The sequence below is a fragment of the Cotesia glomerata genome, linkage group LG5 (assembly GCF_020080835.1).
Source record: "Cotesia glomerata isolate CgM1 linkage group LG5, MPM_Cglom_v2.3, whole genome shotgun sequence".
Taxonomy (NCBI): domain Eukaryota; kingdom Metazoa; phylum Arthropoda; class Insecta; order Hymenoptera; family Braconidae; genus Cotesia; species Cotesia glomerata.
The window spans coordinates 5,265,809-5,291,281 of record NC_058162.1 but is presented as its reverse complement, the minus strand read 5'-3'; the positions used below and the strand labels follow the sequence as shown (position 1 = coordinate 5,291,281).

The window sequence follows — 25,473 nt, the reverse complement described above, 5'->3', positions numbered from 1 at the left end:
GAATTTTTTTCTTCTTACCAGTTCTGTATATTTAAATTTATTAATTAAAAAATAAATGTCTCTTGGACCCATTGATGAGTCAAGATAGTGAGTCAAGATAAACCAGGTTGGAAGATGCAAGGTAGCGTCATTGATTGATTAAAAATCCCAGGTAAAACACGGAAGTAGGAGATAACTCGTGACTCAGTGTCTTGTTTGAGTTATTACTATCTCAACTTCTGGTATTTAGAAATAAAATACTATTGTAACTCTTACATTTATACAATTCGACGGTACTTTGGTAAAACCTCGTATCTTCTATGTATTTTAAATGAGAGATACGAGGTTTTACCAAAGTACCGTCGAATTGTGCTCTTGGTATTGTATATATTACAATAAACAAAGCTTCGAGACGAGATTAAGAGTACACGTGACTTGTTTTATAATAATAAGGTATACTCAGTAGTAAATTTTAATCAGTATTACTTTGTACCGGTGCGGAATCTTTTATCCTGAAATTCTCAATGAATCATCTAAAAAAAAAATTAATTACCCGTGGAATTTTTCTCGACTGAATAATATTTTTAAAATATATTTTGGCTGTTAATTATAGTTTATTTTGTACATTTTCGGAAGACTATCGTTGTTACATATTTAAATATTTAATTATTCAATTAATTAATTCAAGTCGAAAAATACAATTATGTACTAAGGCACTAAAAAGTTTCTCTCAATTTCAAGAAGAAATTTTGTACTTTCATTTAAAATGGAATTAATGACACGTGAATAATATATTAAAAAATATATATGTATGACATGAAAAAAAAAAAATTAACACTATCATTTTTAAAAATTAACTCTATAATAGTCAACACTTAGAAAAAAATTCTAAATAACAACTCTATACTGTACAAAATATCGCGATAAAAAAAAAGTATTTAGTTTTAAAAATGGTATTAATTATTATTACGATGTGACATTATGGCTGACCAAATTTTTAATTCAATACCGCCTTTGAGTCTTATTCTTCGTAGATCGTCTCTACAAATACTATTTAAAAAATCATCGAGCGTGTATTCTTCATATATTATCTGTAACAAGAAAAATAAATAATTTTAATTAATTTAAAAATATAAATTAAAAATGATATAGTGATTATAAACTATTAATTAGTGATTATCAATTATCAATTACTAAAAATTTTTTTCTTTTCATCAAATTCTTAAAAATGAATAATTGTTACTTTAACATAATATTGCAATTATTTAATTAATAACAAACTGATTATTATAACAAAAAAAAAAATCAGCAAAAACATTTTATAAGTAGAAATTTAAAAAAGTACAAGTGCAATTTTTTAAAACTATTTCTTTTATAAATTAAAAAAAAAAAAAATTTTTTAACTTTTAAAAAAAATTTTTTTTTAATTTTTTAAACCTATCTTCTCTTTACAGATGCTATTTATTGAATAAAAAATATTACTAAACATTTTATGACACTGAAGTTAGCAGACGTCTAAAAATTTTTGATTTTTTTTATAAATTAAATTACAACTAAAAAGATATTTCTAAAAAATTGCACTTACAGTTTTTCAAGGTTTTTACATTTTTTCAATAAAAAATTTCTAAAAATTTTGAAATATCGGCTAACTTCAATAATAATAAAGTTAGCCGACATTTTTGATTTTTTTATTTTGCTTAATTTATTAAATTATAACTAAAAAATATTTTTAAAAAATTGCATTTATAGTTTTTGAAGTTTTTAACAAATGAAAAAAATTTTTTTTAATTTTTTAGTTATAATTTTTTAATAAAAAAAATTTTTTTAATTTTTAGATGTCGGCTAATTTTCATCTAACTTCATTTTCATAACATTTTACACATGAAAATGTAACACATTGTTGTAAATTGCCAAGGACGTTTCTTTACAAATAAATAAAAAAAAAAATAAATAAGTAGAAAATAAATAAATAAAATATAATTTCTGAATAAATCAATTAATGACAGATCAAAGTCTTTAGTAGCACAAGATACTTATAATTACCCTTTCGATAGACATATCGTCGATGCCAAGACCTTGGAGCCATTCAACGAGTTTGTTGTCTGTGTTCGACGGAGTATTGTGATCTGTCACACTTATTTGAGGCACCAACACTGATGACGGTTGTGGAGATGCGGTCCCGTGTATACTCGAATTGTATCTTTAATTTACAAACCATTATTAACAATAAAAATTAATTTACTTAACTCCCAACTATCAATTAATATCTATTACACCTAATAATCCAAATAGCAAAAGTGAATAGTAATAAAAATAATATAAAAAAAAATTACCCGGATTCTTGTCGTGAAAATCGTCGACTTATGTCCTCACAAAGATGAGTCAGGGCACCAATTTGCGCTCTCTGATCCTCCAGGGCATTTTGTAGCAGAGTATGATAAATTTTCTGACTCTCGAGTAATTCTTGGACTAGTTTAATACTATCTGTCTTCAAATTACCCATTTGTTCTTGATATTCACGCCAATATTTATTATTTTCTATAGAATCGACAGTCTTGTGGGATTTCAGAGAGTTTACGGTTGACATAACAGACGTTGATCCTTCTTCGGGACCGTCTGCGCCCGCTTGAGCTCGCTCTTGATCAATTAATCCGGCGCCAAGTTCTATAAAATAAAAACAATTTAATGAATAATAGAAGGTTACACAATGGCTGAATGCTTTTTAAAATAATTCCTTGACACAGTTAACTTTGTGGTTTCTCAAAGAATTTACAGTTACAGTATTCAATTATCGATCTCTCCAAGTGTTTCGGTGTGTATTTAAATTTTAATTTAAATTATGTGCAGGCTTTTTGTAAACTTTTTCTATAAACTATATTATTAAAATTGTATCAAATATTTTAATACCACATAATAAAACTAAGTCAAATGTATATAATGTACAAATTAATTAAGTCAATAAGTAATGATTTTTTATGAAAAAAAAAAATAAATTTAACAAAAACTGTACTTGAATTTTTATACAATCTAGAATAATTTTGCTTAAATATTTAATAATTAACTAGCAACCTTACAGTCACTATGTGACTGCCGTGACTTGTGAATTGTAAATAAATAAAATTTTGCTTTATTAAAAAATGACTTTTGTTAAATTGCACTGTACTTTCTTAACTATTGATGTTTTTAAAGATATAAGCTCATCCCGATATTACACCCATCAAGAGCTTTCATTTGAATACCCTTATGCATTTTTGATATATATATATATATAAATATACAAAATATATGAAAAATTTATGTAGGTACTCAAATGAAAGGTCTCGATGAGTGTAATGTTGGAGTGAGCTTATATCTTTAAAAATGTCAATAGTTCACAAGATACAAGGTCATTTCTTAATTAAAGACATTTTTAATAATATAAGCCCATTTCGATGTTACACTCATCAAGAACTTTCATTTGAGTACCCACATGCATTTTGATATATTTTTCATATATACATATATGTAATATATATAAATATATGAAAAATTGATGTGGGTACTCAAATGAAAGGTCTCGATGAGCGTAACATCATGATGAGCTTATATCTTTAAAATTGTCAATGGTTCTCAAAATACAAGGTCATTTCTTAATTACTGATATTTTAAAAGATGTAAGCTCATCTTGATGTTGCACTCATCAAGAGCTTTCATTTGAGTACCCACATGCATTTTTGATATATTTTTTATATGTACATGTATATAATATATATAAATATATGAAAAATTGATGTGGGTACTCAAATAAAAGGTCTCGATGAATGTAACATCATGATGAGCTTATATCTTTAAAATTGTCAATAGTTCTCAAAATGCAAGGTCGTTTCTTAATTATGTATCTAGAGATAGAGAATTTTCGAATCCAGCCTAAATATCATCATAAAATGACTATCGGTAAGAATGATATGAAAGCTTGAAAAGGCACAAATTAAAGTCAAGACCTTTACAATGAAACTAAATTTCACTAAAAATACCGATTTTATCATATGACTATCCTAGACACAAAATTTTTCTTATTCTCTCAATAATATAGATAATAAACATAATTACCAGGTGACAAAACAGTAATAGCAGTTTGAACAGCATTTCTAACGAGATTATCTAACGCAAACATCCAATGAGGTTTAATACTGTGCATTCTGAGAACATCATTAACAGCAGTTTGAAATAAATAAATAGCCAATTGTAGTTGATTAATTGTCGTTGAGTCAAATGCCAATTCTTCTTTAAGTGTCCGCAATGCCGTAGTAATTGAATCTTGATTTCGATCAGATATATAATCACGTAAGCCCCGCAGCAATAACTCCAGATGTGGTATACTTATTACTGTCTGCGCGCCGTCTCGGTTAATATATTCCAACCAAACTTTGCAGAGAGTAGCTCCGTCTTGGGTCAACACCCTGGTGAGAGTCATTCGCCGCTGGCTGTCTTTTTTATAGAAGTAAAACCCCTCTTGTTCATCACCGACGCCTTTTTGCTCTGGCTGCCCGGTTAACTCTACTTCCGGCGACATTAATCCTCCTGATGAACTCCGTCGAGTCATAGTGCAGCTCGCGTCTTCGCTTATGTCTATTGATGGCGTGCTTCCGATTGTGCTAAAATATACAATCTTTACTTATAAACATTACTTAATTTTGTTATTATATTAATCATTAGAGCTAATGATTGATAATTGATAATTAATAAAAATACTAAGACAAACTACACAATTTAAGCGTTCATTACAATCAAAGGCCAGTAACCCATCTATCTAATCTTCACACTCAATTTAAGCTTTAATTATTATTTTTACTTATTAAAGCGACAAACAGTTTTAATTTTATTATTTTAATAAATAAATTATTAAATACAATTTTTTATATTAAAATATTATTTAATATTTTTCACCTACTTTTTTTTTTAATTAAGATTTACTAATAATTTTATCGATCAATTAACATTTAGATGTTGATTGGCGATAATAATAATTTAAATTATTATAATAATTAAAAGTAGATCTTGTAAAAAAGTAGGAGTAAAAGCGGTCGTACTACTACTAAAAAATATTTAAATAAACAACTAATTAAATTAGCAAGTTAATAAATTACTTATCACTGTACCTGGTGAAAGATAAAGAAGCAGTAGGAATACTGATGGGAGACAGAAGATGTGCTGGGCTGCGATCTTTCAATGGACTTGATTTGGTCATCACTCCGCTATATATTGCACTTTTACCGTTGTTATAAATATTTATTAATTAATTAATCTACTTATATTTAAATATTTTTTTTAATTATATTATAAATAACAACCATAAATTATTTATTAATATTATTGAATTAATCTTAAGGGGTTACATGGGTTTCACGGTTTCAAAAAATCGATTTTTTTTTAATGTTGCGCGCTCAAGGCGCTGTTGTATTGTCACTTAAAACTTTGAATGCATTTTTCTCAAAACTACACGGAAAAAAGTAAACTGTAATAAATAACAGTCGATTTATAATAAGTAATGATCAACTGCTAAAAATTACTATTTCAAACAGTAAAATCGTGATTTTACTATTCACTTTATAATATTTACCATTTAAACGTTACAATTTACTCTTTACATGGAAGAAAATACTATTTCAAACATTAATATTCGCTATGTAAATGTCTAAAATGTTAAAGTATCATAATTAAGAATTCAGACTTTGATATTTATCATTTCGTACCTAAAAAATGATCTTATGATATGTAAAAAGTATAAAATAAAGTTAGTAAATTTTTAATACAAGCAACGTCAATATTTACAAAGTAAAATGGTAAATTTTAAACGCAACGCTAAAAATCAAACTGTAATTATTGACTTGCTTGGACTGGTAAAATGTATATTTTAAAAGTATAATTTTTACTGTTTCAAATGTTAAATTCTCCCAGAGTGAGACCCCCTTCTCTTTCATCTAAGTTCCCCTTCTCCTCATAATTTTATTTATTTATTTATTAAATTTTGATCCTAGAGCTAGTGCTCCCTAAGGACCATCTTATTCAAGTACATAATGAGTACATACAAAATTAATAAAGTAAATTATTTAAAGGTAACATAATATGATAAATAATAAGATAACATAACATGATAATTAATAATGTTATAATAAAGATATAATTCTTATTGTCTTTGATTCTTCACAACATTGTTTACACAGTTTTAAAGGTCTCTATTATAATGCCAATTAAAACACGCTACTCTAAATTCAGCAAAAGTGCTTAATGCAACAAGATCAGACGGGAGCTGATTCCAAGATCTTATAGCCGTTAACAAGAACGAACGCTCAAAGGTAACTGTACGACAACTTGGTTGGTAAAATACATCATTTCTACGCTCTGCACGATCTCTGACAGATCTCATAATATGGACTATATATTGAAATGACAATTTTTACTGTTTGAAACTGTAATTTTTTAAGATGAAAGAGTCGTTATTTACTATAGTTACAGCTACTAATCACTTATTTTCGATATTAAATTACAAATTGTGGGTTTTATACTTTCTACATTAAGTTCTGTAATATTTATATTTTTGCCACCCTGATGTCCGCTTTACTGTTTGAAACTATAAAAAAATGCCATTCGGCCTCACTCAAAATGGAAGGTAGATTTCATGTGACATGAGATTTTCTTTATTTATGTTATTTAATTTGTTCAATAACAAATGTTTATGTCATTTTTAAATTTTCAATCCGCTATAACTTTTAAACGAGTTAACCGATTATCACGTAGTTGACAACAGTCGATGCAGTTTTTTGAATTCTATGATAAATTTCAAACCCTGAATTGATCAGATAAAAAATTTCGGAATTTGTTTGAAAAAAAAAACGCTTTTTTCAATTTTTTCCGTTAACGATATCTCACAAACGAATCAAGCGATTTTGACCGGTCCGGCGGCGATCGACGTAGTTTTTTTATGTTAAGAGCTGATTAATTTTTTGAATCGGTCGGTAAAGCTGTTCAAAAGTCATTCTAAAAAAACCACATTTGAAAAAAAGTTTTCATTATTTTAAAATTTTTGAATGGCCTATAAAATTAATAAAAATCTTTATAAAGTATAAGTGTTATAGGTCAAATTGATGGAAATATAATCAGCTTCACCATAAAGTTTCCAGAAATGAGCTCTTTTCTGTCAGTCAAAAGTTATTTACGGTTAAAATTACAAAACTTGAAATTTACAAAATTTTGAAAATTTTAAATGGCCGCCATTTCTAAACTAATTGACCGATTTTGCTCATCTTCGAACTCGACCTCGGTAATTACCCAAAGAATATGTGTACCAAGTTTCATCAAGTTCGGTTGAAAACTTTTTGAGATATCCTGATGACAAGGCTAGTTATATTACATATATATATATATATATATATACATACATATATATATATATATATATATATATATATATAGCATATATATATATATATATATACAGTGTCCCAGAAGTAACAGACGCCATTGAAGCATCTGATAAACAAAATAATTCTGAGACGAAAAGTCCTTAGCCATTTTTTAATCAGACGCATAGATAATTAATTATTAATTAAAATAACGTCCTTTTATGCGTTAGAGAGAGAGCACTAGTGTCAAGTCAAGTGTGTTCCAACGAAGACGCTTGCACGTGTGAATGTGTAAGTAAATATGTATGACTACGTTAGCTATAGAAACTAGTTAGTCATACAGTTAGTTGTGTCTTTGTTTGGCACATACTTTACTGGACACTAGCGCTCTCTCTCTAACAAATAAAGAGACGTTATCTTTAATTAATAATTAATTATCTATGCGGTTAATTGAAAAATGGCTAAGGACTTTTCGTCTCAGAATTATTTTTTTCATTAGATGCTACAATGGCGTCCGTGACTTTTGGGACACCCTGTATATATACATACATATATAAATTTTTTAACCAATGGTATTTTTGGAACCTACTCGACTAACTATAACATATGATAGCAAAATTAGGTGAAAATTTCACCTTGAGGACTAAAGCAATAGTTAGATTTCTAAAGAAATCTACCTAAAAATTAACCGGGATCCGAGTGAATATTACAGTTTACTTTTTTCCGTATATGTTTTCAAAAACGGTAGCCAAGATTTCTCGAGAACTACTCAACCGATTTTGATGGAGTTTTAGACAGGTCTTCAAGATATAATTTACAAGGTTTTGAACAAAGGATTTTTTTTTTCAATTACAACTAATTTAAAAAAAAAATGCCGCGAAATTTTAGCCAAATTTTTAATTTTTTTGTAAAAAACTGCCAAAAATCCAATTTTCATTTTGTTTTTTTTTTTCCTTCGTTCAAGACCTAGTTTGAAGTCTTAACTAAGGCACATATTTTTTTTTTTTCAATTCAAATCCCTTATTAATCCCTTATTAAACATGTATCTTTAATACAGTAAAAAGTTTGAATAAAATATTTCATTTTTTCTATTAAAAAAAAATTGTTGAAAATAGGCCATTTTTTCTCGGAGGAAACCCATGTAATCCCTTAATTGCTAGTAGCTATTAAAAATTTTAATCTATGGAAATATTTTATTACTAGTGTATAAAAAAAATATTTATACCCTAGTAGTATTATTAAGCTATTAATTTATCGCATGCAAACCATCGCATTACCTAAGCCACATTGATGATTTAATGTCTGCTTTGCAAAAAAAAAATAACAAAATAAAATTCACAAACCAGTTAATAGAGACAAAACAATTTCCCATTTATGATGATGAATATAAAATTAAAACAAATAATTTACCTATCATCTGATTGTGATGCTTGAATCGGCGGCGTTGAAATAACATTATTGTTTATTTTGTCACGATTATTATTGTTATTATTATTCAATCGTTCAATTCGGTCGCCTGGTACTGAAATACTGCGACTGAAGTCTGGTGGTGCTGGTAAACGTGAACTTTTTTTCTTTCTGTAAAAAAATTGAGTTTAATTAAGTTTGAAATTTATTAAATAAATATAAAAAAAAACTTGCTCATATAAAAATGGATCCTCTAAAAGAACAGAGGCAGGAGCTCTAACATCAGGATTCGGTTCAAAACAACGTAATATAAAATTCTTAGCTCGCTCTGATAACTCCGACGGTATTTCCGGATGTATCTTGTAATATCCCACCTAAATAACAATGATAGTAGTAGTAGTAACAGCAGCAATGAAAGAGACTGATATTATTAAGTAAATGTAATATAAACATATAATCTAGTGAATTACTCCACACCCACGAGTTTACCTTGAATACTGCAGCCTGAGGCGATCCAAGCTCAATGAAGGGAGGCTTTCCTGTTGCCATTTCTACTACTGTACAACCTAATGACCATATATCCGCCTAAAATAATATTTATACCTGATAGAATCTTTTAATAAATTACATATTATTTTGTATATATTTAAATTACCGGTGCACCATATCCTCGTTGTCCTTTATCAATAACTTCCGGCGCCATATACTGCAATGTACCAGTAAATGTTTCAGTACTTGGACAAAGTCCAGCTAGTCTTTTAGACATTCCAAAATCGGATATTTTAACAACGCCACTGTACGTATTTACTAATACGTTATCACCTGGAAAAATCATTATTAAAATAATTTTTATATAACTATTAATTTTTTTTTATAATTTTAGAAGCCAAAATTTTTGTCAATGATTCAAATTTTTGCTAATTTTAAAAATCTTAATTTTTAAATTACGGTTTTCTTATTGGTCATAAAAAAATTATAAGAGACAATTATTTTATAAAATTAAATCTTCTTCTTTCTTTATACACAGAAAGAGCAAGATGACACTGGATATCATCCCAGAAACAAAATTTTACCAGAAATTTATCGTAGCTAGAAAAATCCAGATTATAATACGTGATATCTGGATTATAATCATTGTAATCTGGATTAAACTAACTACTATCTGAAATTTTTTTTCACTCAATATAATCTGGGATGATATCCAGTGTCATCTTGTTCTTTCCGTGTATATAAAAGAGAAAGTTTGTATGTATGTTCCTTATAGATTCCGAAATGGCTGGACAGATTTTAATGAAACTTCCGAACAATCTTCAGATTGGCTCTGCGAGTAATCCTGTAAAGTTTGGTCGTGATCGGAGCATTATTTTTTTTTTTGAATTGTCAATGAAATTTTTTTTATTACTGATATTCTATATTCCATTGTTTTCATAAGTCAATTTAAGATTTAAGATAACACGTGTGTCGTGTATTTTTATGCAATGATGTTGAGGGATTATTCGGCAATTTATATTCTCAAACTTAATAAACATCAGGTAAATTATTAGTTAATTTACAGCATTAGATATCTAATGAATCGATTTTCAGGTTGTTAATATTTTCAATGAGCAAGCTTTACAACAAACTTTTATTGTGAATATTCAAGCGAGATAATTATTATTGTGGCAGTTTCATTATTATATTTATTGATGTATTTTGTTAATAATTTAATTCCTGTATGCTTAAATAAAGCCCGGCGAAGCGAATTGAGTACGCTAGTGTTTAATAACTTTTATTTAAAAAATTTTTTTATACGATAAATATTATTCACGTTAAGGCAAAATTCCTTGCCACACATAATATTTAATTAAATGACATTTGTAATGCGATATATATTTATCAAACAATAAAAATGATAATAAGAAAATACCTTTGATATCACGGTGAACAATCTTTTGATCGTGCAGATATTTCAATCCTTCAAGAATTTGCTTAGTGTAATACGATATTGTCGATTCGTTCTCTTTCAATGGTCCCCATTTAGATCTTAACAAAGCAGATAAACTACCTAGACATAACAAGCATTAATTGTTTATTCAATACAATTATATTTTTTCCAACATTATCATTCAACTAATCAATTAATAGAAAAAAAAATTACCTCCAGGTACTTGTTCCATAAATATTTTAAAGAATCCGTCCTCACTTATCGAACCCAAGTACTGTACAATATTCCGGTGCCTCAGTTGACTGTGTAATTTTATTTCTTCATGCAACGGCTGTACATCTCCTAAATTTTTCTCCCTTATTTCCTTAACAGCGATCCTAACTTGGGTATTTAAATCCCTCGCTGCGTAAACAATTCCATAAGTACCTTTGCCAAGCACAATACGTTTCCCCTGGTCATCTAATTCATATTCATACTTGATTTGCCCATCAGTCATATAAGAATCCAAATTAGTAACCATTCCCTCTTGGTCTACCGTCATCTCCAGTACAAGATCATAGAACCTCTGCCTGCATATTTCCGAGGAAAAAAACATTTGGAAGTCGTCTGAATTTTCGTGGACGTACAAAAACAAGCACCTTTTATCACGCTTGTACAAACTGACACTGCGGATCATGTTAGCGGTGAAAAGCCAGTCGTGAACTTGCTTACAATTATTTTTTAAACAATTTAGACATATATTAACAATCTGAATAGATTTTTCTTCAGCACCCAGATTAACATTAACGTAGGACGGCATTAGAATTTTCGATGGCTCTAGAATTAACAACGGAAAGCGGATGCAATTGCTAACATCGTTCTCGGTAGCTACGATAAAATAATCCATCCAAAAACTAAATATTTGTTCTTCTGCCGAAGACTCACTCTCTTCGTTCTTCTTTCTAAACCTATTAATCAGCGAAATATTTCCAATCGTTGACTTTAAATACCAATTGGGTGCTTTTAATTTGAACATGCATTCAGCAGCTTGCAGCGCTTTAGCATAATCCTGAGCCAGGACACTTATTTCAAAGAATGTCGCGATATCCCAGTACTCCTTCAGGCTCGACAAACTTCCTTTTTTTCCAATTAAATTATTCAAAACCATCCCAATGTGTTGTAGCTCTTCGCTGTTGCTAAAGTCATTACCCGCAATGACTAGCAACGTCGCCAAATTAACACCCGCGTATTCGTTAGGCTGAACTTCAAAACCTTTACGGTACCAGTGAATAGCATTTTTTAAACTTTCCTGATCACTGTGACGGCTTTCAACGAACCTGTTTTGAAAAAATACAGATAAATACACACTGATAAAAGGATTTGTTTATAGTTAAAAATATTTGTTAATATTTAACAAATCATTTATTAGAGACCACTTTTTAGTCCTTAACAAATATTTCTTAGTATTTAAAAAGATTTATTAATATTTAATAAATTAATATCAGATTTATTAAATACAAACAAATCATTTTAAATACTAAGAAATATTTATTTAATACTAAAAAGTGGTCTTTAATAAATGATTTGTTAACTATTAACAAATATTTTTTAATACAAATAAATTCCTCTATCAGTGCAAATAAAAATACCTATGAAACATTCTTAGCTTAATTAAAAGCAATCTTGTAACATAATTCCGCAATACTTTTCCTTTTGTATATTAGTTTTTCTTCTATTATAATTTTTTTATATTAATTTCTCTCAAAATTTTGTAGTACCAAATCAAAGCCGATTGGCGTATAAGTATATAAATAAATAAATAAAAAAGACCATTCGGCAGACGAAATAGAAGTAGATTTCTCGATTAAAAAAAAAAAACATATTTTTTATAAAATTATATTAACAATAATATACAACTTCTGTTACAATAAATCAATTACGTCAAAACGAATGCAAAAGTAAAATTTCATTTAATCTATCTGAAAAAGTAAGTAATTTTTGGCCTAGACTGATAGTAAGGTATGCAAATTAAAGCTTGTTTAATAAGCTTTCAGATGCAACTTACAGAAATTCGATAGAATATCGCGTTCAATATTTATTGCACCGAAATATGGTAAAAGTTAAAATTTTTGGGATTTTCAAAAATTTTTGAATTACTGTCATTCCTATTTTTTAATTTGGAAAAATAAATAAGTATGCAAATTGAAGCTCATAAAATAAACTTTTAAATACAATTTACAGAAATTTAATGTAATATTGCATTTAATTGTTATTGCACGGAAATACAGTAAAAGTGAAAATTTTTGAATCGCTTACATCTCTAAACTAATCGACAGATTTGGCTTGTCTAAGAAAACCTCAAAAATCGTCCTAAGAATGAGTATGTTACGTTTTATTGAGATCCGTATAGAATTGCGGAAATTAAAGAAGAGACAAGGCCAATTATATCGTATAAATATATACATACAGTAGCGCTCAAAAGTATTTTGACAAAGGTTTAATTAAAAATAAATATGAAACACAATAATCATTCATTTATTTTTTTAACAGTTTTTGAATAACCAAAGAATAGTGTCAAAATGGTCTTTGTTCATAACAAAAGAAAGTTTAATTTTTAAAATATTAGGAAAATGGTGGCTCCAAAGTATTTTGACATTGTTGAAATAAACTAACGCATAATGTTGTCAAAATACTTTTGAGCGCGACTGTACATAAACTTTTGGACCATATCGACGTTCTAATTAGCAAATTGTCTAACTCCATTTTAGAGAATCTTCCATTTGTACGAATATATAATTAGTTCGAAATTTATTATCACTTAAATGATATTTAAAAAACCATTTAATATTTAATAGAGGTATCATATTTTGGTTAGAATCATTCAAATAATTTATAATTGGACTATTACTACATTACTACAAAATGTTAAAAAATCACTCTCTAAAAAATAAGGAGTTAGACCAATTGCTAATTAGACCGTCGATATGCATTTTCTGAATCCACTTGACGAGCTGAGTCGTAATAAAGCAAAATTTTTCAAAAGTTCCGTCATGAGGACCAATGCAATAGTTAGATTTCCATAAAATCTACTACAAGTATTTATAACAAAACATAATAAATTAATTTAAACAAACCTGTCTTTGTAAATCCTTCCGCAGAGACAGAGCATATCAGGAACGTGGTTTTCTTTTTTCTCTAACGCTTTTTCAACAATCCTAACAGCTCGCTCGCGATCACCTTCTTTGTTTCGCCGACTCAGAGCGAAGCTGTACAGATAAGTAATCATCGGGGTCTTGATGTAGTTTTTGTGATTCGGGATCGTGTAAAGATCCTCAACGAGCTGTACCATAGCATCGTAGTCCTGGATCTCGCGGTATGAAATCATGATATTTAAAATAACTTCTCCAGAAAGAACATTTGGATCGTCCAGCCGCTTGCGCATATTATTTATTGCACGCGATAATTCTGCTCCGGAGAAACTCTCGCGAGCTTTACGCAAATCGGCGAGAAATTTTTCCTTCATGTGAGCTTTCGATTGAACTTCAACATCCTGAAGGAGTTTTTTTAGCCTCAGCGTGAGATGCTGCTTTGGATCTAGGACTTCTTCTCCAGCTCGCGCGGGTTTCATGCTCATAGTGGTGACACAGGTTCCACATTCGAGTACTCGGTAAGGAACGAATGTATAATTACAACAGGACACTTTCAGACGTACAGTCGCCTCAGACTCGATGTCATTGAAGAGCATTATGTTCTCTTTCATACCAAAACTCTCTCGCACTCCAAGGTGGTAAAAAAGAGCCGACTGCTGGTCTCTGACACTCAGGTCGACCACCACTACGTCTGCGTTGTAGAACAAATCCAAGACATTTGTCTCTCCAAAGTCGAGTTTCTCGAACTGGACCATATTGAAACTGGTGTTTACTAAAGAACATGCTTGCTTTATCTCCTCCAATGCACGCTTACGGTCACTGAGATTCTCCGGCTGGGTCAAGTCGATCACACAGACAACCTGGATCTTTGGTTTTGTTGATATCGTCGTATTGCCTGAAACATCACTGTGTGTTCCTACACTGTCTGTACTTGATTGTCCGTCGATTACTGCTGCGTGTGGTGATGCTACTGCAAACATTTTTTTATTGCTCTCTTAACATTATTAGTAATTGACACAAGAGTAATTTAATCTTAAGTAAAGATTACGTAGCCTTTACGCAGCCTTAAGGGGCATTTTTTTATACCTTAAAAAAATTAATGAAAATCAGCATGAAAACGGCCTTCTACACGTATTTCCCCCCTTAAACTCCTTTGTCAAATTACAATAATTATTCAATTATAAGATTTTAACAAGATAACACTGCATATCATCCTAGATTATGTTAAGTAAAAAAAAATTTCAGATAGTAGCTAGTATAATCCAGATTACAATGAGTATAATTCAGATATCACTGAGTATAATCTAGATTTTTCTAGCTACTATCTAAATTTTTTTTTCACCACAGATATCACTGAGTATAATCTGGGATGATATCCAGTGTCATCTTGTTCTTTTCGTCTATAGAGTCATACTTTTACTTAAGTTTTTACTCTGTCAAAATCTTGAACATTGTAAAAATTAAGTGATCCTGTTATTGGCCCTTTGGACTGTTGGGTTTTTGTAATGACAAATAAACAAATAAATAAATAAGTATACATGGATAATTTTGAGGAAAATTAAATTTAAATATTTAATTAACAAACCTTTTCCATTACGAAAATAAATAAAAATTTCACAATCTAACATATGCATTTGACAAACAACACTTGTCAAAATATAATGAAAATAACTATTACCTGAAATTTCTTGTATGTCCCCACAAGTTGATGGCATTTTTAATCTTTTAATACTAGAAGTAATCGAAAATAAAGCCTAGAATTTCTTCAAGTACTCAAGGTCACCTAAAACAAAAATACTATTTACTTATTGTATGTAGTATCACGTCAAATTAAAGGTTAAGACATTAAACACTTTTGATAAAATGTAAATAAATGTCTTTATGTCATTTATCAACTTACCGTTTTGAAATTTTATCTGGATTTACGTATTTTTGAATAAGTTACTGGATAATGAAAATACCTAATAAAGGTAAAATTGACGATAATCTAGAATTACAAATAAAACTAATTAAAATTCCATTGATTAAGTGGTTTTTATAAAATAATTTACCGGCTAAGGCATATTGATAAATTTAATTTATTCTTAGATAATAATTACTGTTGTAATGATAGTATCGGTGATCACCAGACATGGAAAATACCAAAATAAAACACAATAAATTTAGTAGGTAATGACTTCTTGGTATTAACTGGCTATTGAAGTCTTCTACACTAGCTTTAATATAATCTAACACACATGTACTCTAAGAACATATGCACTCACTGTGTGGGTGTTGTAATATGTAAGCGCGTAGCAAGTATTACATATTTATACATGTGTGCACTTACACCCACGACATTTTTTGTGAAAGGAAAATGCTAGAAACTTTTCTCTACACTCACATGCTTTAATATGTAAATTATTTATTTCTTCTCAGATAATTTATTTTTTTAACTTTTTGATATCAAAATTTATATAATTTTAGATGTTTAAAAATATATTTGGTTTATAAATAATTTTTTTTGTGTACTTTTGTCAAATAAATAACATGTATTGCCATCTTGTAACAAAAATTTTTATTAAAAAATTTATTATTTAACACTTAAAAATTTACAAAAAAAATTTAATACTTTTTTATGAATTTGTGTGAAAAAAAAAACAATTAGATATTTTTGACAGATACAGAAACTATTGTTATTATTTTTACGTGTTAATTTATTTATTTTGCTGATAATTTAAAAAATTGCGCGGGATAAGAAACTAAAAGTAGCGCCACAACTTTAATTGAAACTAAAGATCGGCTCAACATGCTCACTGTCATCTGATGCTTAGCCAATGACAAGATTTCCAGAAAACAATAAAAAAAAAAAAGAACAACAAAAGCATAATTACAAAACTCCGATCCGCTCGCCGAATGTATTGTTCAAAATTGTAAACAAAACACAAAACACGTGATCTAATGAAAATGAAACGTTCAAAAATTGACATTATCAATTCAACTGTTGAATCGTATTTAAAACGTCGTGGTTATCAGGTAACTATTTATTTTATTTTATTTATTAAAGTTAATATAAACATATTCCCTGTGAGCAACAATGAAAAGTTAACCTCCTTTGCCCTCAATATTTTTATTTAAGAAGTGTATTCATACGCTTTCAGTTTTAAGTTTTTTACAAATAAATTTTTTTTTTGTTTTTTTATAATAATTTTTTCAATGAAAAAAAAATTCTAAAAATTTTTAGATGTCGGCTAACTTAACTTTTATTGAAAAGACATGTCCTTTCATTTATTTATTTATCAACTATTTTGATATTTTTCCAATTGTTTAATTAATAAATCTTTGAATTATTTTTCAGGATATTGATATTTTCAATAAATCGGACCACAATAAAACAATAACTAGTGAAGAATCATTGTTGCGTGAAATGGCACAGTCAGCAACATCGACTAAAAATTCAATTATTTTTAGTGCGATTACCAACGACGTTACTGCTGCTGACCAGGCGTATAAAAAGTAAGATTGTTTTTTAATCATAAAAAATTACATAAATTGTTTTTATTTAATATAGTAATTATGATAATTACAGACTACGGACATGGATAAATTTAATAAATGATGAGACAGTTAAAGAAGATCTAATGACTCTTCTGTATCCAATTTTCTGTCACTTGTACCTAGAGATGCTGCACGCGGGAAATTTGCAGGCGGCTATTGAATTCTTTAACAGCAATCGAAGTGACTTTATCACGTGTAAAGAAAAAAATTTTCTCGACGAATTATCCTGCGTGTTTTCGATACAGGATGCTGAGTCTAAGCCAATTGTTAATGCGTTTAAAATCAGAAAGTATAGAGTTGACATGTCTGATGAAGCTCACAATGCATTACAGAAATATTTGGCTAAACATGGTCATGTTATTATCATGCAGGTACAATTTTTTTTTTTTTTTTTTATAATCTACACTCAAAAATAGATTATTTAATTTTGTGTGTTTTAGATAATTAATATACACGTGACAATAAATATAAAAATAGAAAACATAATGGAAGAAGAAGAAGAAAATGACAGTGGTTCCAAGTTTGGAGATATTTCTATTAATGGTCATATGGAACAGACTGCTGGTACTGGAACGGATAGAGAGATGAGAGAAATGTTGGAAGTAATAAGAGGTTTGAATAACAATCCGTATAAACCTTTGAAAATATTCCGTATTGGAAATTCTATTGAGAAGTAAGTTTAAATTTTTTTTCTTTTTTTTTTTTTTTTTTTTAATTTTAATTTTAACTCCACAATTGTCATCAATATTTATTTATTTATTTAATTACAACCAAACCCAACAGCCGTAGCCATTAACAGAGTTAATAATCTTTACAAAGTAATTATTTTAAAATTATTTTAGTAATGACAAGATAACCAAGAAAGTTAAATAATAAATTCAGATTGTAGCAATCACTTCATAGCTACTCGAGTAGATAAACATAAAAAATAAAAATAACAAAAGAAAAAAGTAACAAAATTGTATGAAGAAAGTTTGAGTAATTATAGACTTAAATTAAATTAAGGCCACTTCATAAAATAGTTTGCATAGAGAATTAGGATTATAGTTAGCAGAGAGATCAGAACGGCTAGTTCGGCAGAGCTCAGTAATTAATCATGACCAATCATATTTTTTATAATTAAATTTATGCTAAGAAATATCATCTTCACTAGTTTTATCTGTTTTTTTTTTAGCTAAAACAATATTGGATGTATTGTTCTGCCAGTTGGGTCTTTTTAAGATTTGTATTGATGACAATTTTGGAGTAATTTGAATTTTGAGCCCTGAAGAAGTCAGGAATTACTGACGAAACGCTGGCGATGAAATAAAAAACAGTCCACAAGAAATTGAGTCCTTGTTTCCCACTAAGAATAAAGGGGACCCGGTGGTCTAGCGGCCTAAAATTTAAGCTATTTTAAAAATTTTATTTCTATATGCAGGTAATGACTAATGCTTTCAAATTTTTATTACACTTATTCTATTATTTATCAACTACACGAAAATGAAAATCAAAACAAAAAAAAAATTTTTTTTAAATTAGAAAAATGGCGCTGAAGTTCCCCTCTCCAAAAAAAATGGACCTTATTGGCGCAGGTCGATTGACCTCTCCAAAAAAAATAACATAAAAAATAAAAACAGATTTTTAATTAGTATAAGTATAGTTATCGTCGGAACTAGAATGAAAAAAAAAAAAAAAAAAAATATTTGACAAAATGGCGCGTAGTTAAAAGTACAAATCTGAAATTCGTTTTCAAAAAATTCTTTTAACTACGCGCCATTTTGTCAAATATTTTTTTTTTTTTTTTCATTCTAGCTCCGACGATAACTATACTTTTACTAATTAAAAATCTGACTTTTTTTTTTATTTCAGATCAGATGGGGAGGTCAATCGACCTGCGCCAGTAAGGTTGATTTTTTTTGGAAAGGGGAACTTCAGCGCCATTTTTCTAATTAAAAAAAAATTTTTTTTTTGTTTTGATTTTCATTTTCGTGTAGTTGATAAGTAATAGAATAAGTGTAATAAAAATTTGAAAGCATTAGTCATTACCTTCATATAGAAATAAAATTTTTTAAAATAGCTCAAATTTTAGGCCGCTAGACCACCGGGTCCCCTTAAAGTATTGTTAATAATTTTATAATTTTTGAGGTAAATTGCTGTCCAGTCTAATACACCAGTAGTTTAATTTAATTTTTTGCAATATTTCGCATGTATTTCCCTCCAGGCATCATCAGACATTTATTTATGTTTTAATACAATTCTATACAAACAAGAGTCAGCTGTAATTTTTACGATATCATGAATTTTAGTTAAATACTCCTCATTTTTACACAAATCTTAATTCTAAATTTTATATACATCAATCTAATTAATTTGAAACACTTACTTGAAATGACGTTACATTAATAAACTCAATAATCCCTTATTAAAAAAAAGGTTTAAAACGATTCGAAATGGCTCAAAGCGATTAAAAACGATTCAACTTGACAAATAGATTAGATATAAATAGATATAGATCAGGGTGGCGCAAAAAAACCGACTATTTTTTTTTTTTTATTCTCGAGTGAAAAAATGTTAGTTTTTGATATTTTAAGAGCTCTCTCCAAAGGACAGCTTAAAAAAAAATTTTTAAAAGGTCGCTCCAAATTTTTTTAAATTTCAAAAATCGAATTTTTTTTTTTTTTATTATTTTTCTCGTTACGTCATAATTTTATCAACCAAGAACAAAGATTTTCCTGAAAGTTTCAGTTCAAAATGTGAATTTTAAAAGGTCGCTCATAATTTTTTTTTAAATTTATTAGTGACTATTTAATTGGATTAGCATTTTTTGACTCTGAAATTCAAAAAAAATTATGAGCGACCTTTCAAAATTCGGAATTTATTTTTTTTGTCTATAAAATTATGACGTAACGAGAAAGAAAATTAAAAAAAAAAATTTCGATTTTTGACGATTTTTGAAATTTAAAAAAATTTGGAGCGACTTCTTAAAAATTTTTTTTTGAGCTGTTTTTTGGAGAGGGCTCTTAAAACATCAAAAACTGACATTTTTTCACTCGAGACTCAAAAAAAAAAAATACTCAGTTTTTTTGCGCCGCCCTAATATAGATATACATTTTGCATAGGTTGAATCGTTTTAAATCTTTTTTTTTAATAAGGGATAGTTATTAGATTATTATTGATAATTGATCTTTTTTTTTTGTTTTCTTTTTTGTCATCTTATTATGAAATTTTTTACTCTAGTGTCTATGTATTTTTAATTGAAAATTGTTTATAATTTTTACAATGTGAAAATTTATATGAGTATTACAATGTCAACTCTGGATTGTTAATAATAATTAATAATTTTTCAGTGGTAGCTGTGCAACAATTCCCAATAAAATGGATAAATTTGCCGTAGGATTTAACGAAAATACTATCAGACTATGGCCAATGGGAAGCACAAGATTAATGAGACCATTGTCTAGGCCTCCAATGAAAAAAATAATTTGTGGAAGTGAAATTGATATCAATATTGACAACAATGATGTTGAAGTGTATGCTTATTTTTAATTTTAAATTTTATTTTTAGCAATAAATATTAATTATTACATTTTTTATTACAGAGAATCTTCAGGTGCAATAGTTTTGCGTGGGCATGCAGATGCTGTCCACGACATGAGATTTATCCATGATTCGGAAATTCTTCTCTCAGTATCAAGTGATAATGACATGAGAGCGTGGAGTATGGTTAACTACAGTTGTATTGGAACTTATAAGTAATTTTTTTATTTAAAAGTAACTTTAAAAATCAATTATAATTTTGGTTATTAAAAATAATTAATTTTTAAGCGGTCATAATTATCCAATCTGGTGTATGGATACGAGCTTAGACGACACGTATATTGCAACGGGCTCGCATGATCGTACGGCTAAGTTATGGACTCTGGATAGAAAATTTCCAGTTAGGATATTTGCTGGTCATTATATGGATATAAATTCAATTAAATTTCACCCCAATGGAAATTACTTGGCAACGGGTTCTGCTGACAAATCGGTTAAGTTATGGAGTAAAGAAAACGGCGAAGCGTTGAGATCTTATCCAGGTGTTCAGTCAACTATTTATTGTCTAGCCTTTAGTCCAGATGGAAAATATCTCGCTGCTGCTGGTAGATATAATTTTAATTATTTAAAATTTATAATTATATTTCATTTTATTTTTAAACAATACACTGAACTCTACAGAAAAACCATTAAGCGGGTTCCATTAGAAAATAACAGAAAAAAAATAACCGTTACATTATGTTTAATAATAGTACTTATAAGTAATAGTAATAGTAATAGTAATAGTAATAAGTTTGTATTTAGTTTAACAAGTAAGTACATTAGGGTGGTGCAAAAAAACCGACTATTTTTTTTTTTTTTTCAGTCTTGAGTAAAAAAATGCCAGTTTTTGATGTTTTAAGAGCCCTCTCCATAGAGCAGCTCAAATAAATTTTTTAAGAGGTCGCTCCAAATTTTTTTAAATTTCAAAAATCGTAAAAAATCGAAATTTTTTTTTTTAATTTTTTTTCTCGTTACGTCATAATTTTATAGACCAAAAAAAAATAAGTTTCTGAAAGTTTCTATTCAAAATTTAAATTTTGAAAGGTCGCTCATAATTTTTTTTAAATTTCAGAGTCAAAAAATGCTAATCCAATTAAATAGTCACTAATAAATTTAAAAAAAATTATGAGCGACCTTTTAAAATTCACATTTTGAACTGAAACTTTCAGGAAAACATTTTTTTTTGTTCTATAAAATTATGACGTAACGAGAAAAAAAATTAAAAAAAAAAAATTCGATTTTCGACGATTTTTGAAATTTAAAAAAATTTGGAGCGACCTCTTAAAAATTTTTTTTTAAGCTGTCCTTTGTAGAGAACTCTTAAAACATCAAAAACTGACTTAGTGTCTATTTGATAGAAATAGTCTCGAGAAACAATCAAAATTGTTTATCTGATAAACATCAAAGCTATTATCAATTTTATAAAAATTGTTAAAGGTATTTATTAAGGGAGGACATACGTGCAGAAGGCCATTTTCATGCTGATTTTCATTAATTTTTTTGAGGTATAAAAAATTAATATTATTTATTGAAACTATCAGGTTATTTTATGTATATATTTATGAGTATTTTTTGTATTAAACAACAATATAACTTAACAAATAGCGGAGATATCAGCTGATACACATCGTAGGTTGTCATCCAACTTAGCAGTTGGTGTGCAGTATGGAAGCCACAATTATTATCTGAAATAAATGGCAGAGAAAAATTAATTTTTTTGATGTGTATCTTCTATATGAACCTCAATTCCAAAAAAAAAGTAAAAATTTTCATTTTTTAGAGGGCTGTGAAATTAAGTCGTGATTTTTTGCCATTTTTTCATACATTGTTTATTAAAAGAAAAATAGTTTAAATAAAAATATCGCATATGATGAAGGTTCATATTCAGCGTAATTGTAAGGTAAAGTACCCAGAAGTTAAACAGGTTTCAAAGTAAAACTTATTTGACCCTACTTTTAATGTATAAAGATGTAATTATTAATTAAAATTAGTGATTTTCATGAAAATATAAACAATTTTGAATTGATTGAAGCGCAAAATAACCCAGGTCATTGATTATTTATATTTCGACAACGTTTTTAAGATAGACTATGAAAGGAGTAGTAGTTGAACAATCAATTCTGACAAGCCGCAGTAGTTGAACTAATAAAATATATGGCAATAGGCACACCAAAAATTTTCAACGTTTTATTGAAATATCAAAAGAAATATAACATATTATTGAATAATATTAAAAATAATACTGTGAATATTTAATATGTTCATTTAAAAATGATAAATATTTGTATTTAATTTTTTAAATACATTTTTTATGAATGACAAAGCAAATTTTTAATTATAAATCAAAAAAACTCATTTCAAAACGTTCAATAATTTTTAACTACACTAATTTTTAGTCATAAAACTCATTTAAATTGCAGTAATTAATACAAATGACAATGCTGATCACTAGTCTATAGACCTATTAGAAGTTATAGTGCTGTTAAAATTATACGGCCTCAGCCTGTTCAGGTTCTGGGTACCGCTTTGAAAATTCCGAGGTATAGTTGAACGCTAAAATTTAATATAAAAATTCTAGTTTATGTCTTTGCAAAAAATATATGTTATTTAGAAAAGACTATTTCATTAGATGGTACAATTTTTTTTTACTTAAAATGATGATATACCGTTTTTTTTTACTGATTGTTCGGTTTACGATTTAGTACCTTTTTCATGAAAAAAATAGCATTTATCGGCGATTCTCGACATGTCAACTTTTAAGTTAATAAAAATATAATTGTTTTGATTTATAATTGAAAAAACTTACAGAAATCAATTACTGTATCATTTAATAATTATAATATGCTTATATTACTCACAATAAATTTACGGATTTAGTATTATAACAATTCGAAAAGTCTGTTTAAGTACTGGTCCCATTTATTATAAGTGTTCAAGTACTGATTACTTTACCTTATAAAGAAAAGTAATTTTTCTGTGCCATTGATTTCAGCTAAAAATTGTGGCTTTCATTGTGCACTCCAACTGCTAAGTCGGATGACAACTTACGATGTGTATCAGCTGATATCTCCGCTACTTTTTAAATTATATTGTCGTAAAATATGGAAATATATAAATATATGTATAAAATAACCTGATAGTTTCAATAAACAACATTAATTTTCATACCTTAAAAAAATTAATAAAAAATCAGCATAAAAACGTTTTTCTACACGTATTTCCCCCCTTTAACGATATAGAGAAGCAGAAATAGCCAAGTTAGTACCTGTCAGTGGAAGCTGACAGGGTACACTGCTCCTCCAAGTCGGAATTTGAAAGTAATTGACTCTAGCAATCTCGGACAATCCACTTTGCCCTGTATCAGTCGCGTCAGGAAAATAGCACTGGTACAATTATATGGAAATAAATTGTTTGTATTTCAGGCGATGACAAAACGGTCTTAATTTGGGATTTAGCGACAGACGGTCTTTTGAATGAACTGAAGGGTCATGAAGGTACGATAATGAATTTAGACTGGAGTCCTGATGGCCAGTTTATCGTCAGTGGGGAATTGAACGGTACTGTTAGATTATGGTCTGCTAAAATAGCTACTAATAATGGCATTAGGTAAGAATTTTAACGATAAGAAATAATTAATTTTGTTGAAAAAAAAAAAAAAAAAATTTAATTATTGTTTATTAAATTTATTCCAGCATACCAATGCAATTAACGTCTGAGACAGATATTCCAGCGGTGCAAGTATTAAAGTCAAATGGTAAAGCAATTTTAACATTACGATTTAATCCAAGAAATAATTCACCGATGTGCGTTGTTACTGCATAAAAAATTGATAAATATTTTTTATTTAATACGTCTCTCTAAAAAGTCTCGACCGGTTTTTTTTATCGGATACAATCATCTAAATAATTTTTTTACATCCGATAAAAAATAAGGAATTACTTTTGTATATTTGAAATAGAAACAAATTTTTTTATTAATTAAGAAATAACGATCAAAGTTGACGATCTGAATTAATTGTAACTAATATTTAAGCTTATAATTTTATTATTATTTAATTAAGATACTCAATAATGAAAGGTGATCAATATAAATGTTATACTTCATATTTAGTCCTTTCAACACTGTGCTGGGTGTGGAAAATCACAGTATTGTAAGCGAATAATTAAATTTTTTTTTAATGGAATTATTTGGTAAACCATAAAGCTGTGTTCATAATTAGTAATTATTATTTTAAATAAAATACGATAGATAAGTAGTTGATATTTTTTAATAAAAAATTGTAATTAGTTTTTGGTAATTTATCTAAGCAGGTATATGTAAAATAAATTATCCTTTCTTCATATTGTAATTATTGAAATGATTTTACAACATGTAGATTAGGGTGGCGCAAAAAAAAACCGACTATATTTTTTTTTAAGTCTAGAGTGAAAAAATGTCAGTTTTTGATGTTTTAAGAGCCCCCTCCAAAGAACAGCTTAAAAAAAAATTTTTAAGAGGTCGCTCCAAATTTTTTTAAATTTCAAAAATCGTCAAAAATCGAAATTTTTTTTTTTAA

General features: G+C 28.2%; 2 protein-coding genes across 10 annotated transcripts; one reads left to right on the top strand and one right to left on the bottom strand.

Annotated features, from left to right (window-relative positions):
* Positions 1-821: 821 nt before the first annotated feature.
* LOC123264782 (mitogen-activated protein kinase kinase kinase 15) lies at positions 822-16,221 on the bottom strand. 9 transcript variants are annotated; one of them, XM_044728260.1, is made up of 15 exons: positions 15,872-16,219; positions 15,721-15,807; positions 15,499-15,603; positions 13,806-14,790; positions 10,906-12,008; positions 10,675-10,812; positions 9,424-9,590; positions 9,258-9,353; positions 9,003-9,142; positions 8,772-8,939; positions 5,118-5,213; positions 4,069-4,613; positions 2,313-2,643; positions 2,023-2,179; positions 822-1,070 (listed from the first exon to the last, which is right to left on the bottom strand). In XM_044728260.1, the coding sequence occupies exons 3-15, from the start codon at positions 15,533-15,535 to the stop codon at positions 936-938; spliced, it is 4,098 nt and encodes a 1,365-aa protein (XP_044584195.1). In that variant the 5' UTR covers positions 15,536-15,603; positions 15,721-15,807; positions 15,872-16,219; the 3' UTR covers positions 822-935. The 9 variants fall into 9 exon arrangements, with proteins under 9 accessions (XP_044584195.1, XP_044584189.1, XP_044584194.1 ...); XM_044728254.1 differs by having other exon boundaries at positions 5,118-5,225; positions 15,499-15,617; positions 15,872-16,217; XM_044728259.1 differs by having other exon boundaries at positions 5,118-5,225; positions 13,806-14,787; positions 15,499-15,617; positions 15,872-16,217.
* Positions 16,222-16,600: 379 nt separating this feature from the next.
* On the top strand, positions 16,601-25,279 carry LOC123264803 (TAF5-like RNA polymerase II p300/CBP-associated factor-associated factor 65 kDa subunit 5L). Its single transcript, XM_044728294.1, has 9 exons — positions 16,601-16,835; positions 17,158-17,315; positions 17,389-17,728; positions 17,798-18,030; positions 20,687-20,869; positions 20,939-21,091; positions 21,165-21,481; positions 24,341-24,524; positions 24,611-25,279. The coding sequence occupies exons 1-9, from the start codon at positions 16,761-16,763 to the stop codon at positions 24,738-24,740; spliced, it is 1,773 nt and encodes a 590-aa protein (XP_044584229.1). The 5' UTR covers positions 16,601-16,760; the 3' UTR covers positions 24,741-25,279.
* Positions 25,280-25,473: the final 194 nt, after the last annotated feature.

What these genes read in the sequence shown, in the direction of transcription:
- LOC123264782 (XM_044728254.1), bottom strand. Translation starts at nt 15,535, where the DNA reads ATGCCATCAACTTGTGGGGACATACAAGAAATTTCAG. An exon ending in TGTTCACCGTGATATCAAAG is followed by an intron (nt 9,591 to 10,674) that starts GTATTTTCTTAT and finishes TGATTTTTCCAG; the next exon opens with GTGATAACGTATTAGTAAAT. An exon ending in GAGGATCCATTTTTATATGA is followed by an intron (nt 8,940 to 9,002) that starts GCAAGTTTTTTT and finishes ATTTTTTTACAG; the next exon opens with AAAGAAAAAAAGTTCACGTT.
- LOC123264803 (XM_044728294.1), top strand. Translation starts at nt 16,761, where the DNA reads ATGAAAATGAAACGTTCAAAAATTGACATTATCAATTCAACTGTTGAA. An exon ending in GTCATGTTATTATCATGCAG is followed by an intron (nt 17,729 to 17,797) that starts GTACAATTTTTT and finishes TGTGTGTTTTAG; the next exon opens with ATAATTAATATACACGTGAC. An exon ending in GCTACTAATAATGGCATTAG is followed by an intron (nt 24,525 to 24,610) that starts GTAAGAATTTTA and finishes AATTTATTCCAG; the next exon opens with CATACCAATGCAATTAACGT.